General features: G+C 29.4%; 1 protein-coding gene across 2 annotated transcripts in view; it reads right to left on the bottom strand.

The window, feature by feature from the left end:
- Positions 1-12,390: 12,390 nt before the first annotated feature.
- The window catches only part of LOC145293212 (CD9 antigen-like), a 388,541-nt gene continuing 385,709 nt past the window's right edge, over positions 12,391-15,222 (bottom strand). For both annotated transcript variants that reach the window (XM_080139744.1, XM_080139745.1), the window contains one exon: positions 12,391-12,903. In XM_080139744.1, coding sequence (XP_079995870.1) covers positions 12,838-12,903 — 66 coding nt within the window. In that variant the 3' untranslated portion in view covers positions 12,391-12,837. The remainder of the gene's footprint in view (positions 12,904-15,222) is intronic.

Raw genomic sequence — 15,222 nt, 5'->3', positions numbered from 1 at the left:
TTTTTTTTTCTTTTTTTTTTTTTTTTTTTTAGATCGCTACGATCTTCACACGTGCCTGTTTCTTGCTACTAGACATGTATATATAAATATTTACGTACACAATATTTTGTTTAAGGTTTACTTCTAAAGAACAAAATTAACAATAAAATTAGATAATATTCATTAAGTTATGGCGAAGTTAACTCCCTTTACGCACAGATATGCAAGAATATGTAATCGTTGAACGCAATTTTGCCAATATTTGCTACATTACTAAGTAGCTACAGGTTTCTGTAAATATAAGTAAGTATGAAACCAGTTGTAATCAGCTCCCAACTTATTTAGAAACAATTCATATGATGTAAGGGCTAAAATTGACTGGATTATAGCGTGCACGTTTAGACCAAGGGAGTTAACTCGCCATGACTTAACTATGGTATTCTTTAAAAATAAATAAATAAAAAATGAAAAAAATTGTGATAAATAGTGTTTGTTTATAATAATCCCGCCATGAAAAAATCCTTATCGTATTTTTTTTTTTTAATAGTAGGATGTGTTTTATTGTAGACAAAAACAAAAAAAACAAAAAACAGATTTAAACAAATGCAATTATTAAAGGCAAGATAAGTTACTCTTCTACCTACCTGGATAAATTTTTGGCGTTTTAACTCATTTTAAAGAGTTTATTACGTTTGAAGAGCCAGTAGTGCTGCTGCTGATCGCTTAAGTTAAAAACGAACGAAACAAAGATGGCGACATGAGGCTTCTACCTTTAGAGTTTGGAGAATCGCTCAAAGCTCAAAAAATAAAACAAAATACTAATATAAATCAAGCCAATAAATGTCTATTTGGTGGATTACTACCATTATTTTATTTATTTCGAGTGTTCAGCGATTCTCGGGACTCCTTGTTTTTGTTTTAGCTCAAGCACTCAACACTACTTGCATTTCAAACTTAATAAAGGCTTTAAAATAAGTTAAAGCACTAATATCTTATCCAGGTAGATAGAAGAGAAACTTATCTTGCCTTTGGTAATATTCATTTGTTATGTTTGTTTTTTAACCACTTTTTTTTGTTTTGTTTATTGTAAAACATGCTGAAATAGTTTTTTTTTTTTTTTTTTTTTTTTTTTTCATCATGCACTTTTAGTATCGGTCCATTTTGGTAAGTAAGTAGTTCTTGGCCTTTTGGCTAGGAACAAAGTTTAGTATCTGTTCTGATATTACATGTCACCTTTTCTGTCCTCGGTTAGTGGGGGAGAAATCCTTCATGACCGAGCAATTTTTATTTTTGTTCTTATCCAGATTGCCCCTTTTTGGGAGCTGGATTTTCCACACATTAAAAACGGCCTTGTGTCTAACCTTGCCCTCGTGGGGAGACAAGTAAATAAGAACAAGCAGTTCTTTTAATTTTATATGCTACTTATTATACGGGTGTCTACCATTTGCCTAAACTACCGATCTCCCAAGAACCATGATGATGCGGACGTTTATGAAAGAACATAAAATCTAGTTTTGCTGTTTTTTCATGACGTTTGTACCGGACTTAGATTTTTTTTTAAATTATTGATCATAAAAGAAAGTTTGAAAATTCTAAATAATTTATTTGAAAATAAACGAGAATAGTTAAAAAAAAATATTTTAAATTTTCTTCAGATTGTTTAGAGGCAATGATGGGGCAGAGTTAAGATAAAAATGAGGGGGGGGGATATATATAATATTCAACAAATAACTATCAGCAGACACAAAAATAATTACTTTTCTACCTTATTTGTTGGTGGTGGTTGATTTCACATTCAAAGATAGTAAAAAAAACAAAAACAACTGGAATGGACTTTTCTTGGTGGCCGAACTGTTAACATTGCAGATGTTTTTTTTTTGTTTTTTTTCACACTTTATTTTCCTACTTTTACTCATGACTCCGGGTTTGATCCTTCCTACTTACCTACCATAACATTTTTTAAAACTCCCCCCCCCCCGTCCCGGAAACAAACACTCGGGCAACGCCGGGTACCCCCGCTAGTATATATATATAGTATAAAACTGTTGAAATTACATTTTTTTTCTTTTTTGTAACTTTTGTTTATTTCATCTTGGAAATCTTCATTACAGCTGTTTCGTTAATGAGATGGCACTTTTATGATTGTATGTTTTCATAAAAGTTTCCATTTCTCATCAATTCGTCAAGTGTTATTTCCATTCGATGTTACCAACAAAAAGTTAATTTTGTACATAATAAACTTGATGTTTTCGTTTGGAGAAAAGAAATTGTATATATATATATATAGTAACCCTGATATAAGATGCCCGAATACAAGAAAAACGGATATAAGAGATTTTTCTCTGGTCCCAAATTAGAGCCTGTGTGTACAAGGAAACCCGGATAGAAAAGTTTATGGACCGTACGAAGTCTCTTATATCTGGGTTACACTATATTTTTTCTTAAATGAGCAACTTCTTCCTTTAAAAAAGTCATTTTTTTCCTTCACTAGTGTTTGACCAATTAAAAGTAACTACAACAAATCAGTGTCCACACTTTAAAAGCATACCGGTAGATAGAAAAGTAAATTTTCTTGTGTTTGGTAACAGTTATTTGTTGCAAATATTTAGTTTTCCCCCCCAAATGATTGCCGCTCTTAATTATAGTATATTTATTTAATTCAGTAAATTGTTACTTTCTTTTCACCTAAACACTTACTTTTAAAATAAGTAATTTTAAAGGCTTTCGGGTATGCTGAAAACGAATATCACATTTAAATATGGGGACAGACAAGTAGTTTTCCGGATATTAAGGCATTTTTTTTCAATGTAATACTCCATGAATTTCAGTGTCCACCATCATTTTGTTTCAGATTGCTGTATCCCTTCCACTTTAGATGATGTTAATGTACTAAAAAAAAAAAAAAAATATTTAGAAAGCCATTCTTAACATGGGGGGGGTGTTTTGTAACTAGTCTGTACTTTCACCTAACAATTTAATAAACAAAAAAAATAACTAAATGACGAGAACGTATCACTTTGTAGCAAAAAAAAAAAAAAAAAAATATCTGGAAAACTACTTGTCTGCCTTATACTTAAATGTGATATTCGTTTTCAGCATACCCGAACATCCATAAAAGCCATCATTTTAAAAGGTGAGTGCTGAGATGGAAAGTAAAAAAAAAAAAAAAAAAAAAAAATCGTTAAATTTCTATCAATAAGTATTTTTCGTAAGTTAAAGAAACTGAAACTAAAAAAAAAAAAAAAAAATCCTTAAATTTCTATCAATAAGTATTTTTCGTAAGTTAAAGAAACTGAAACTAAAAAAAAAAAAAAAAAAAAAAAAAAATGTGGCAAACATATTTTCACATTCAGATATTTAGTGTGGATTTGTGCTGATGTAGTTTACACAGACACATAACTGACATTAGTAGTTTTATCATTCAGCAAGCAAAACCAAAAACGGCATGGGTACTATGAGCGTGCATCTGGATATTTTATGATTATTAAAGTACGCATTTTATGATTATTAAAGTGGCAATAATTGTATAACTTAAAGAGATAAGGCTATTTTCATGACGGGAGGGGAGGTCATTGTAAAACAACACCATAAAAATATACTGGCTTCATTTTTTTTTTTTTTTGTGCACACAACGTATTATAAATACCTGTATATGTATATAAATATATAAAAAAAAAAAAAAGAAAGAAAATATGGATACTGTAATAAGTTTTATTTTAAAAGTCAATCTTACATTTTACATAGGGAGAATTAAATTTGAATAATAAAGATTGTTTTTTTTTTTTTTTATGTGCCTTTGTATAATGTTTCATTTCTTTGGGTGTGGGGAGGGGGAAGAGTAAGAGAACAAGGTTCATAGATTTCAACACGGTCTAAAAATTAAATTAAGACACGAATTAAAAAAAAAAAAAAAAAATTGGAAAAAAAAAAAAAAATGTGATTCTCAGAATGGATTTTATGCTTGATTCCCAATGGTGAAACATGCAATTTTTTTTTTTTTTTTTTGAGGGGGGGGGGGGCATATCGGGATTCAGAATTTAAAAATAAACAAAAAAAAAATAATAAAACCTGTTGAATGAGCAAAAATCTGCCATCAGGGGTGACATCCCCCCCCCACACACACACAGAAAAGACAAATAATGGTTGAATGTCTGTTAGAGATGTTTTTACTTATCGAATTAAGGGTTGAATATAAAAACCATGTGTTCCAGCACATTCCAGACTTTAATTGTAATAATATATATATAAATGATACAAGTATAACTTCTTTCGAATATATAGATTTTTTTTTCTTGTGTGAATATGAGTAGGTTTTTTTTTTTTTTTTTTGTTTTTTAGGTCAAGAGTCAAAGAAATGTAGAGAATCACTGGTTTAAAAAAAGAACAAAAAAAAAGGTTTACTTTAACAACAAATCTAGACCATAACAGAGTTTAACCTTTTGTACCTGGCACGATAAAATCCCATTTCGGCATTCTAAAATTGTAGTTTGGTGTGCTTCAAGATACACCTTGAAAAATGATGCCATGCTTACACCATAAGCCGTTATTGAGATAAGAGCATACTTCCGTATGGGAACTTTGCTTTTATGAACAAGCCATTGCATTTTTTAATATATTGGTTCTTTATATATATATAATAAATAAATGAATGACTTGCTCCATAAGATGCTGAAGTACCATTTTGATCATAATGAATTAAGTAATTTACATCCGGGGGTGGGGGCTGATTTAAAATGAACACTAATTGGATACTAAAAAACATTTTAAAAGTGTAAAAAAAAAAATAATAAATAAATAAAATAAAAAATATACAGCTAATTAAGGCTTTTATATATCTCCAGTGACAAAAAAAGCATTCTCAATTATTTTTTTTTTAATTTTGTCCTGGGCTATGAATTATAAGATTTTTTTTTAATCCCAAATAAAAAATTTTAAAAAATTAAATTAAATGCTCACGTGTGGAAAATAAAATGGTTTGCGGTTATATTGTAATAGTTAACTAAAAAAAAAAAAAAAAATATTGGTTGCCAAATTTGAATTGATTAGTTTTGTCTGGCTTTGCAACGGGTGACAGGGCAAATTAACTCACCCTATTGATGTAATTAATTTCTTTTGCTGTTAATTTTTATTTTGCAAATATTCATATTTTTCTGATTTTTTTTTTGTGTGTAAATTATTTTGCAAATACTAATTTTTTTTTTCTAGTTTTTGCAGATTTATTTATTTTTATTCAGTCAATTATGATTACAGATTCATGTGTTTAAATGTACATGACTTAATAATCGTCTCACAACTCATAATTACTATGTGCACAATAGAATTGTTTTATAAATTGTCTTTTACATATCAGATAATTTGACCAAAAAAAAAATCATAAAAATCAGACCAAAAAAAATTAATAGAGGAATTAATTTGCCTCGTTATCAGTTGCAAAGTCAGACAAAACTAATCGATAAAATTTAGCAGGAAATTTTTTGGAAGCTGACCACTTCAATATAACCGAATTTGCATTCCCTAACATTAAATTTGAACATTTAACTATTTTTTTACATAGCCAGATGAACAGCGAAAAAAAAGAAACTTTCTATATACAAAATCTCAGATGATTACCAACTAGAAATGTTAAATTAAAATTGTTTTGAACTTTCTGCTACAATCTCTCAGTGTGACCAATTTGTAAATATCCTATTAGAGTTCTACAAAGTATATAAACCACACTCACATACCCATTATAGCAAGCAGGTACATAAAACAATTTGTCCGACGTTTAAACACCTGTAATCTTAATAAAAAGAGAAACTTCTTTGATATGACAGGGGCACATTCAAAAATTCACGTTTTCTTTTGAAGAGCATAAAAGAATTTTTATTTAACCATGAAAATTGTTCTAAAATCGACTTTTTAAAATTAGGCTTCAAAATTATCATTTTGTGATTTGTTGTCATTTGAGTAAAAAAAAAAAAAATGATTAAAATAAAAAAAATTTGAAAAGCGTTTTTAATTTATTACAAATTAAGGAAATAAATTACCAACTTTTGTTTTCTTTGTGACTATTCAAAATTGGAAAGATTTTGAAGTCTTGAAAATGGAGAGTAAAAAATATATTATGGCTTGAATGAAAGTTTAAAGGTAAAAAAAAATATTATATTATGGTTCGTCTGTGCTCCTAAAGCTAAGGGACACGCCCCTAATGTATCAAAGAATATATATATCTTTTTTTTTTTTTAACTACACCAAGTCAAACCAAACATTGTAGCCAGGCGTTTTTTCTTTTTCTCTTATGCTAAGAATCGATTTAGATTGCGAATGTCTTATTTTCAACATGTAAAAAAATTTTTAGAATGCAAACAAAATAAAGAGAAGACTTAAAATCCAAGACAGATGTTTTCCAGCATCTAGGATGTTTTAGCCAGATACCTTTTCAAGGTAGGGCTTTCTGATGCCAATGTACAAAATTAAAAACAAAAAAATACAGAATTGTAATTAAAAAAAAATTTTTCAATTCAACTGTCTATAAAAATGGTGAGTACGTAGCGATTTTGCTCAAAATATAAAAACTAAAATTGAACCTTTTCAGAGTTTGTGTGAAATAAGCTTGGTTAATGTAGTATTTTTTTTTAATTTCATTTTTTATTTATTTTAACTTGTATACATTGGTCAAAAAGTCCTACCTTGCTTTGAAGAATTGAGAGGTGGCAGTGAATATTGCTGCAGATTGTTGTCTCGACATATTGCATTTAAGAACTGTCAGATTGATTGCACCATATTCATTGGGGATGTTTGCAACATTCACGGTGTCTCACCTGGGTGTACTGAATTTCTAAAACGGAACTAAGTAATGCTAACACCCGAATCAAGTAAATCGTGAGTTGATAATTTTATTTATACAAAAAAAAAAAAAAAAAAAAAAAAAAAGTGAAATAAGAACTAACCAAAACGTCTGCTTACCGTTCCATTTTTTTTTTTTCACATTATGAACTGAACTGTTAATGTTCATATGAAATGGTGCCTTTAACTTGACAACTAAATCTCCTCTCTTTCTCTCCCCCTCCCCGATTCAGGTGGAGACTCGCAGGGCTCATATAGAACACAGGGAAGAAGGTAAAAAAAAAAAATGCAAAATCACTTTCTTTTTTTTTGTTCACCTTTACCTTTTAACCAAAACAAAAAAAAAAAAAATTAAAAAAAACATTTATAATACTGCCAGACTTATATGAATATAGTCACCTTAGAAACACTGCACTGACGTCCATTTATGGGAAGGAGATAGATGTGAAATAACAATACATAACCACAAGATCTTAGAAAATATAAACAACTAGGGAGACACCGATAGATTCAAAGTTTAAATAGAAAATTTATTTTATTTTATATATATATATGTGTGTGTGTATATATATATATATATGTATATATATATATATGTTGAAAGTGGAAAAAAGGGATAGATCAAACAATGCAATAAACACATGTTAAAAATTTATATTTCATTGTTATTATCAAACGACTTCATCAGAGTTGAATGAGAAAAAACAAAACAAAAAAAAACAGAAAAACAAAACAAAAAAAAAAAAAACGAAAAGATGTCATTTTGAAAATGTACAAAAATCGTTCTCCCATTAAAGAAACTATTCTTCCAAAACAAAAAAAGTTTCAAATATTGTCAGATTAAAATACTTTGCATGTAATGCAAACATTAAGTCATAAAAAAAATTAAAGAAAAAAAAAAATTATTTTCAATAATTAAATATGCATTTCAGAAATCCAGACACAAAAAAGTTTAAATCAAAAATTGAAAGACTTTTCATTCATTTTCCAATGAAATCTCAATAATAAAAGATGAAAGATAAAGTGGATTAGATTGTATCGTTTGGTTTATCTAATTTTTTCAATATTTTCTCGGATTATATCCAAACTTTTCATTATATATATATATATATATATATAACACATTTCAGAATAAAGGCTGCATTGATTTTGGGCTTTGTTTCGGACTTCACATGGTTCTCTGAAAGACCGTGAAGCACAAGAAAATGAACTCCTTTTTAATGCCATCTTCATAACTGTCAGCCATATTTCATCAAGCAATTCTGTACAAAGTCATTCATGCTTTCTCATGACAGTTTTTCAAGGAGGATGATTGGTTTTGCAGCACAAAATTACCACAGTATTTAAAATTCAATTCAAGTCAAAAATGACTTTATATTCGGCAGTATCACATGTTAGCCATTACAAAAAAACAAAAAAAAAAAAGCAGTATCACATGTTAGCCATTACAAAAAAAAAAAAAAAAAAAAAATGGCTGGCACGAATAGAAAGTAATTTCTAACCAGGATTAAAACTTGAAAAGTGTAGTTATTTTGTGCTCATAAACCTAAGATTCATTTTTAACATGTGCCAATATCTACAGAACCCTTCAGATAACGCGATGTAGTTTTCTTGAAACATTGTGTCCAATTTAATAAAGAGGGATTATAGATGGCTATCACAATTCAAGAAGTGAAAATATGCTGGAGACAAAAATGAAGTGATTTTTTTTTTTAACAAATTTTATTTGCGCCAATCTTAATTACTACACACTGATCTAATGCATATAATTGTTTCATAATATTTCGAGGTAAGACCTCTTTATCAAACGGTAAATCTTTCATGTCAACACTTAGACTTATCATTTGATAAAGAGATCTTACCTCGAAATATTATGAAACAGTTACATGCATTAGATTAGCATGTAGAAGTTGTGACTGAATAAAGATTTGCTGTGAATAAAATGTTAAAAATAAACATTTCTATTTTGTCTTCATTTCCCAACACTGGCATATTTCCATTTCTTTCATTTTGATAACCTTCTATGACCCCCTCATTCAGATTATGCATTGTTATTTTAGAGAATAAAAGAATTATTTCCATTATTTGCCCAAAGACAGCTTTGTTCATTATATGATTATAAAACAGGCACCGATCTCGTAACCAGTCTAATATCTTGTAAGCCTTTATGCTTGAAAGGTTATAATGTCAGTGTTGAATGTACAAGTTAAAATAAGTGTCCACTTTATTTCAACATTTTATTTCGTATAATGGTGATCTAAAATGCCTAATCGATAATTTGATTTTTTCCTCTGAAAAATTAAAAACAAAACTAAATATTAATCTAGCCTTTATTCTGAAACTCAACCATCATATATATATACATACATAATTATATATATATATATATATATATACACACGTCTTCTTGAACCGACATACTTGCTTAAACACAGGTCAAACATTGTTTATTTTTAGTAAGTGACACGTTTCCAAGTGAAGTGGATTTTTTTGTTTTGATATTGACCAAATTCTATGAATGTAAAAAGGATTTCCTTTCCCCCTAATAATTCTTTTATTTTGTTTTTTGTTTTTTGTCTCCTCATTATACATACACACACATATATATATATATATATATATATATATATGTACCTTAGTTGTAGTACTTAATTTATATCTCAAAATATCCAGCAAAATTTCAGATACATTTCCAAGAAAAACGAAATCCAAAATAAGTAGTAGTAAAAATTAGTTATAAGAAAAAAAAAAAAGGAAAAGAATTTAACATGGCCACTGTCAATTTGTCCACTCATTCACCGGAGCTTCTTTTTTTTTTTTTTTGTTTATTATTATTTTATTTTTCGGTTTTAAAAATATATCTGTCAACAATATCAGGAGACAGATAATTAAACTGTTTGTTTGTTTCTCCCCACACTGTTAGTAGCTTATAAATGTCTCCTTCCATTTAATTTTCTGAACTGTATTATCTCCCCTGAGTTTCACCCCTCTCCAGTTTATTACAGAATTTTTTTTTCTCTCCTTTCCTTATAATTTGTGCAGATGATTGGTTTTGTGTTTCCAGAGGTTTTTTGTTGTTTTTTTTTTTAATGTATAAGCTCAGCCTGGAAGAAGTTCAAATTGGTAGCCTTAGTCCAGCAATGAACAAACAGACTGTAGTTTTAGCAAAAATAACAGAGTAAAAATAAGTTTAAATTAGAAAAAAGAAATGAAGAAACAAATATTTTTAAAAAAAGGGCAGAAATTATTGGGATTATTTCACTGTTGAAGAGATGGAATTTTTTTAAATTTATTTTTATTTATTATATAAAATGGAACCACACACACATCCCAAATTCCTTTCTACCACCCCAGAAGACTCGCTGCACCAACTTAAGCATTTTTAACCCCTGTTTGGGGACGAAAAATGCAATTAATGGTTAAAAAATTTTTTTTTAATTTTGTAGTTGATCATTCGGTTTCTATAAAAAATAGTGATGACTCTGATGTTTTTAATATGGGAAAATAATGATCACTTTCTTGGGGGTAATAGTAGTAATAGTAGAAGTGTTTTAATAAAAAAGAGGAACAGGAGAAGGAGGTATTGAAAAGGTGGATGCACCATTGAAGTCTTCCAGCTTTGCTATTTCTGGATTTAATTCTATCAAGTTAAAAAAAAAAAAAAGTGCCTGTCATAGTCTACATCTAAAGACAGAAATTCTCTATTTTTAACAAACAAACCCTCTAAACATTCACAATCGCTAAGTGATTTCAAAAAGTAAATTAAAAAAAAATCTTTAAAAATACTAGTTAAAACAATCGATCTATTTAAACTGTAAACAAATCTTCAAAAAAAAATATTTAATATTCAATTATTAAAATAAGTGAAATAGTTGTATTTCTTTTGCATATTAGCTTTAGGCTTTCGTGTTCCAAATAAAACCAACATTTTTACTAAAAATGAAAATATTTGAATACGTCTTCTGTTTTTCCCACCAATGTTTCGGCTGTCCTTATATATATTTTTTTATTATGACGTGGGGCCTCCAACTAGATTTTACAGTTTCAAAATATTTTTTTTAAAAAGCAAATTGAAAAGAAATAGAGATAAAACATTTTATTTATTCAACTTGAGCTTTTTTTTTTTTTTTTTTTCAAATAATACTTCCATTAATTCAACATTCACCACAACTGGTTCAATATGTAGATATAGATTTCATAAATAAATTATGCCTATAAACTATTGATTTGAATCATAATATTATGAAGGTAATCATTCAAGTTCAAAAAATTATGTAAATTTTTTTTTTTTTAATTTTTATTTACTCAAATATCTTTGTGGAAACATTTTGTTGTATATTTGGTTGAATTTTTTTTTTCTTTTAGTATTCTGATGAAAAAGAAAAAAATGGTATCTTTGAGGGAGAAACATTCATAATTCATTAAAGGGAGCAATTCTTAAGTAGAAATAGAAAAAAAAAAAGATTTTAAATATGAAGATTGTAAAACTTTATAATTGCTTGTTGAATTATATACTAAAAATACAAAACACTTTAAATATCCACATAATTTTAAGGATGATTATTTTAATTGTACAGCTAAAAAACTGATTTAAAATTCAAGCTTTCCGGAATTAAATGAATGAATTTCATCTATTTATCCAATATAATTTTTCAATGAACAATATGCTGACCATAAAATAAAAGAAATACCTGGAGGAGTTTACACAAGAAAAAAATATCGAATTTCATTTAAAAGGAAAAAAAGGAGGGGATTTGAACATTTAATTCAAGTTCCCATAATCTATTTTAAATGCATTTAAAATAATTAGTTCTTAGAAAATCATTTCTATTTATTTATTACATATAATTCTTAAAGGAGTGATAAGGTGAAAATAATATTTTAATACATGAAAGATTAAGTAATTATATTTGCTTTTAAAAAAAATCAAAAGGAATTGAATTTAAAGAAATATTTTCTAAATTTTTGTATTATCTATTTTTTATATCGTTTGGATTACTGTTCTCATCTTGAGTGTTATTTTTTTGTCAAACAAATCACAACCAAAATGAGAGTAATAGTCTGAATAATACAAATTTTCAATCCTCATTTAAAAATTCTCAAACATTTTTTAATGTATTCTTCAATAAACTATATACAGAAAAAAGTTTTAGCATAAATATCTGGATATTCTAGAAATAAATTGAATCGTACGTGCAATAAGAATACGACTAGAAAATATGGAAATTATCTCCCTTTAAATTCTAGATTCATCCGAATAATTAATTATCAAAATATTTCTGTCCACTGCATCAAAATGTTTTGGAAATAAATTTAAAAAATAAATATCTTGATAATTTTAAATATATATATATATATATATATATATATATATAAAGAAGACTTACAATTCAAACTATGAAAATTTTTTTAAAAGTTTTGCTTGAATTTTCATTTCTATCAAATTTCTTTTTATTTTGTCTTTTTTTTTGCATTTTATCAGCAATTTTTGTTGTTTTTTTTCTCATTAAATATTCAAACTACCGTTTAGAAAGAAAGCATGACTAACATGAATAAATGATCCAGTTCTTATGATGATGATGATGTGTGTGTGTGTATATATATATATATATATATATATATCAAGTGGTCATATGACAACAGCAGTTTGTAGCAAGAGTCCTGGTGGGCAGTATAGAGCAGCAACATCATCAACAGCTACTGCCAGCCACTTGCAAATGACCAAAGTGGAAGCCCCATTCCAAAACAAGGATACAGCAACATGGTGGTGGTGGGGGGGATGGGTTAAGGTTATAGGGATAGAAATTAAAAGAAAATAATTAATGTCGCAATGGTGGCAGCAACAACAACAGCAGTGAAAAATGGCTTTTATGATGAAGTAGAAGAAACTTTTTTTTTTCGTTTGTTTTGTGTTTTTTTCTTTCTTGTTTTAATAATAGGAGGAGATGTAGGAGGAGGAGGAGGATTTACAATAGATAGGGTCAGAATGGCCACACGTCACCAACAACAACAACAACACTTGACAGTACTTCAGCAAGAAGCCGCATCTTTGTCTGCTTCTCGACACAAGAAGATGGAGACGAGTAAGCCAAATATCTGTAGAGAGAAAAGAAAAAAAAAAATGTTTTAGTTTTCTAGCAGTAAATCCACTGAATGAACAGAGCATGTTTATAATATGCTTAATTGAACAAACATTAGCTACATATGCGCATACATGTTTCTGCAGTGGCTGAGTTCACTGGTCACTGAGCCTCCTTTCGCTCTCCACATATTTCCATTTCTTCCCTCCTACTACTCGTAGTACTTTAGCTATTCCCCTTTCTCTTTTTACCTCTTAAAAAAAAAAAAAAAAAAAAAATCTTATACCTCCCCCCTATTTTTTTTAAATTTAAAAATGTGTTCTGCAACTGGATATATCAGAAGTACTCACACTCTGCTCGCCTGACGAGGCAGGATCTCAGGCTAGAGATGTCTGCAGAAACATGTATGCACATATGTAGCAAAAAAAAAAAAAAAATAGAAAAGATTAGTTTCAATTGTTTCATTCAAACGTTTAAAAACAACTTTATTAATCGTCTTCGTTAATTAAAAGAGGAATGGAAATAAATGAAGCAAGCATGGTTCCCTGTGAATGCACAGTTAACGAGGCATAAAAAAATGACTAAGTTCAGCACTGCCCCCCACCCTCATTTAGCCCCAAAAGTCCCTAGAGGATGTCAAATATTGGTGAAAATGAACAAACGGTGCGGTTTTAGGCCTTTACATATGTAAATTTGAGTTCTGCATCATGCAAAAAAAGAAATGACCAAGTCCATCATTCACCCCCTCCTTTAGCCCCCAAGTCCCCAAGGCCTTAAAATATTTAAATTTGAGTTCAGCATCATGTAAAACTGCTAAATACAGGGTAGTCAAAAAGTCAGGTAACATGTTAAAGGTAGAAAAAACAATATGATCCATTATAATCTCTATTCGTTTAATATTATTTCTTGGATGAAATTTTTCCACAACGATGGATTGGTCGCCGTGGCCCAGTTGAATGGCCAGCCAGATCTCCGTGCAAATGGACGAACGGCCAAAGGTGAATTTACAGGTCCACCCTCCTTTTGTCGGGGGACGAAAAAGAGAAAAGTGTTAATAGAATAAGTTCACAAGTATGGGTGAAAACAAAAAGAGTTAGCAAGTCCTGTTTGAAGAGAAAATGGTTCATGTATTCGTAACAACACTTGACGGTACTTCAGCAAAAAGCTACACCTTTGTCTGCTTCTTGACACAGGAAGATTACAGGTGGCAAAGTCAGAGTTTAGCAGTAGCTATGATGGATTATTTATCTCCTTGTCCAAGTCAAATCTAAGAACAAATACCTTGGCGGGTTCCATTTGCAACCCTAGAGAGAAGTTTGGGGGTTAGTATGAGTCACCTAAAATTGTTATCAATACCGTGTCCTCTGGACCAAAGAAAAAGGAAGTTAGCTATGAATTAACTCCCTTTTATCAACTGTCACATGCTCAGCTTTCCTGAGAGATGGACTCTGATTGGATAAGCCGAAACAAAAGTTGACTGCTTGCACCAATCAGCACCAAGCTTATAAACCAAAATATTCAAAATTGTAAACCAAAGTGCCACTGCTACTGTTACATGATAAGGGCTGTCCCCTGTTCATGTAAGTATAAAAATAGAGAGATTAGTTAAAATGGAAATAAGAGAAAGCAGAAATCGAACCCTGGACATAAGTTTTAAAGAACAATAGGTTTAAATGGAATGTCCAGTAAAATGTTAATTCGGATGAAATAAATAATAAATAAACTATTCAATTGTTAAAAGAATGTGGATAATAAAATATGAGTTAAATAAATTAGATATGTAGGTTAAATTCCTTTGTGGAAACAAACAAGGAAAATAGGTTATTGGGAAATCAATGTCGAAAACGTGCAAAGTCGCGCATGTTGAGACACGTGAATTTTGCTCACGTGGCCGGGATGCATGGAGTTCTCAATATAGCAGGTGCGAGTTAGTTGGTGGAGAGACAGTCAGAGAGACAGTCAGGAGAGACAGTCAGGGGAGACAGACAGGCGGACGTCTGAAGCGAGACGTCACTTCAGAAACTAAGATGTGAAACTTTGAGTTCTTAATGAGGAAATCCCGACCGGTCGTATTAAATAAATTCACCATGTGTTTTGGATAAAGCTCATCTTTGTGTTGTGATTTCTACAAAAAGGTAAATTGTATCGTTATTATATGTCTGTGTTATAAAATGTCATTACAACAACATCTCTCTCTCTAAGATACAACATCATATGTAATAAGACAAGAACTCTCACTAAGACACATATCATTACTAATAAGAACTCTCACAAGAAAAAGCATCACTTATAATAGTCTCTCTCTAAGACTCTTTAATGAAACAAGTATATAACA

Source organism: Euprymna scolopes, chromosome 14 (assembly GCF_053919585.1).
Source record: "Euprymna scolopes isolate OS-2025 chromosome 14, ASM5391958v1, whole genome shotgun sequence".
NCBI classification, from domain to species: Eukaryota; Metazoa; Mollusca; class Cephalopoda; order Sepiida; family Sepiolidae; genus Euprymna; species Euprymna scolopes.
This window is presented reverse-complemented; position numbering and strand designations above follow the sequence as displayed.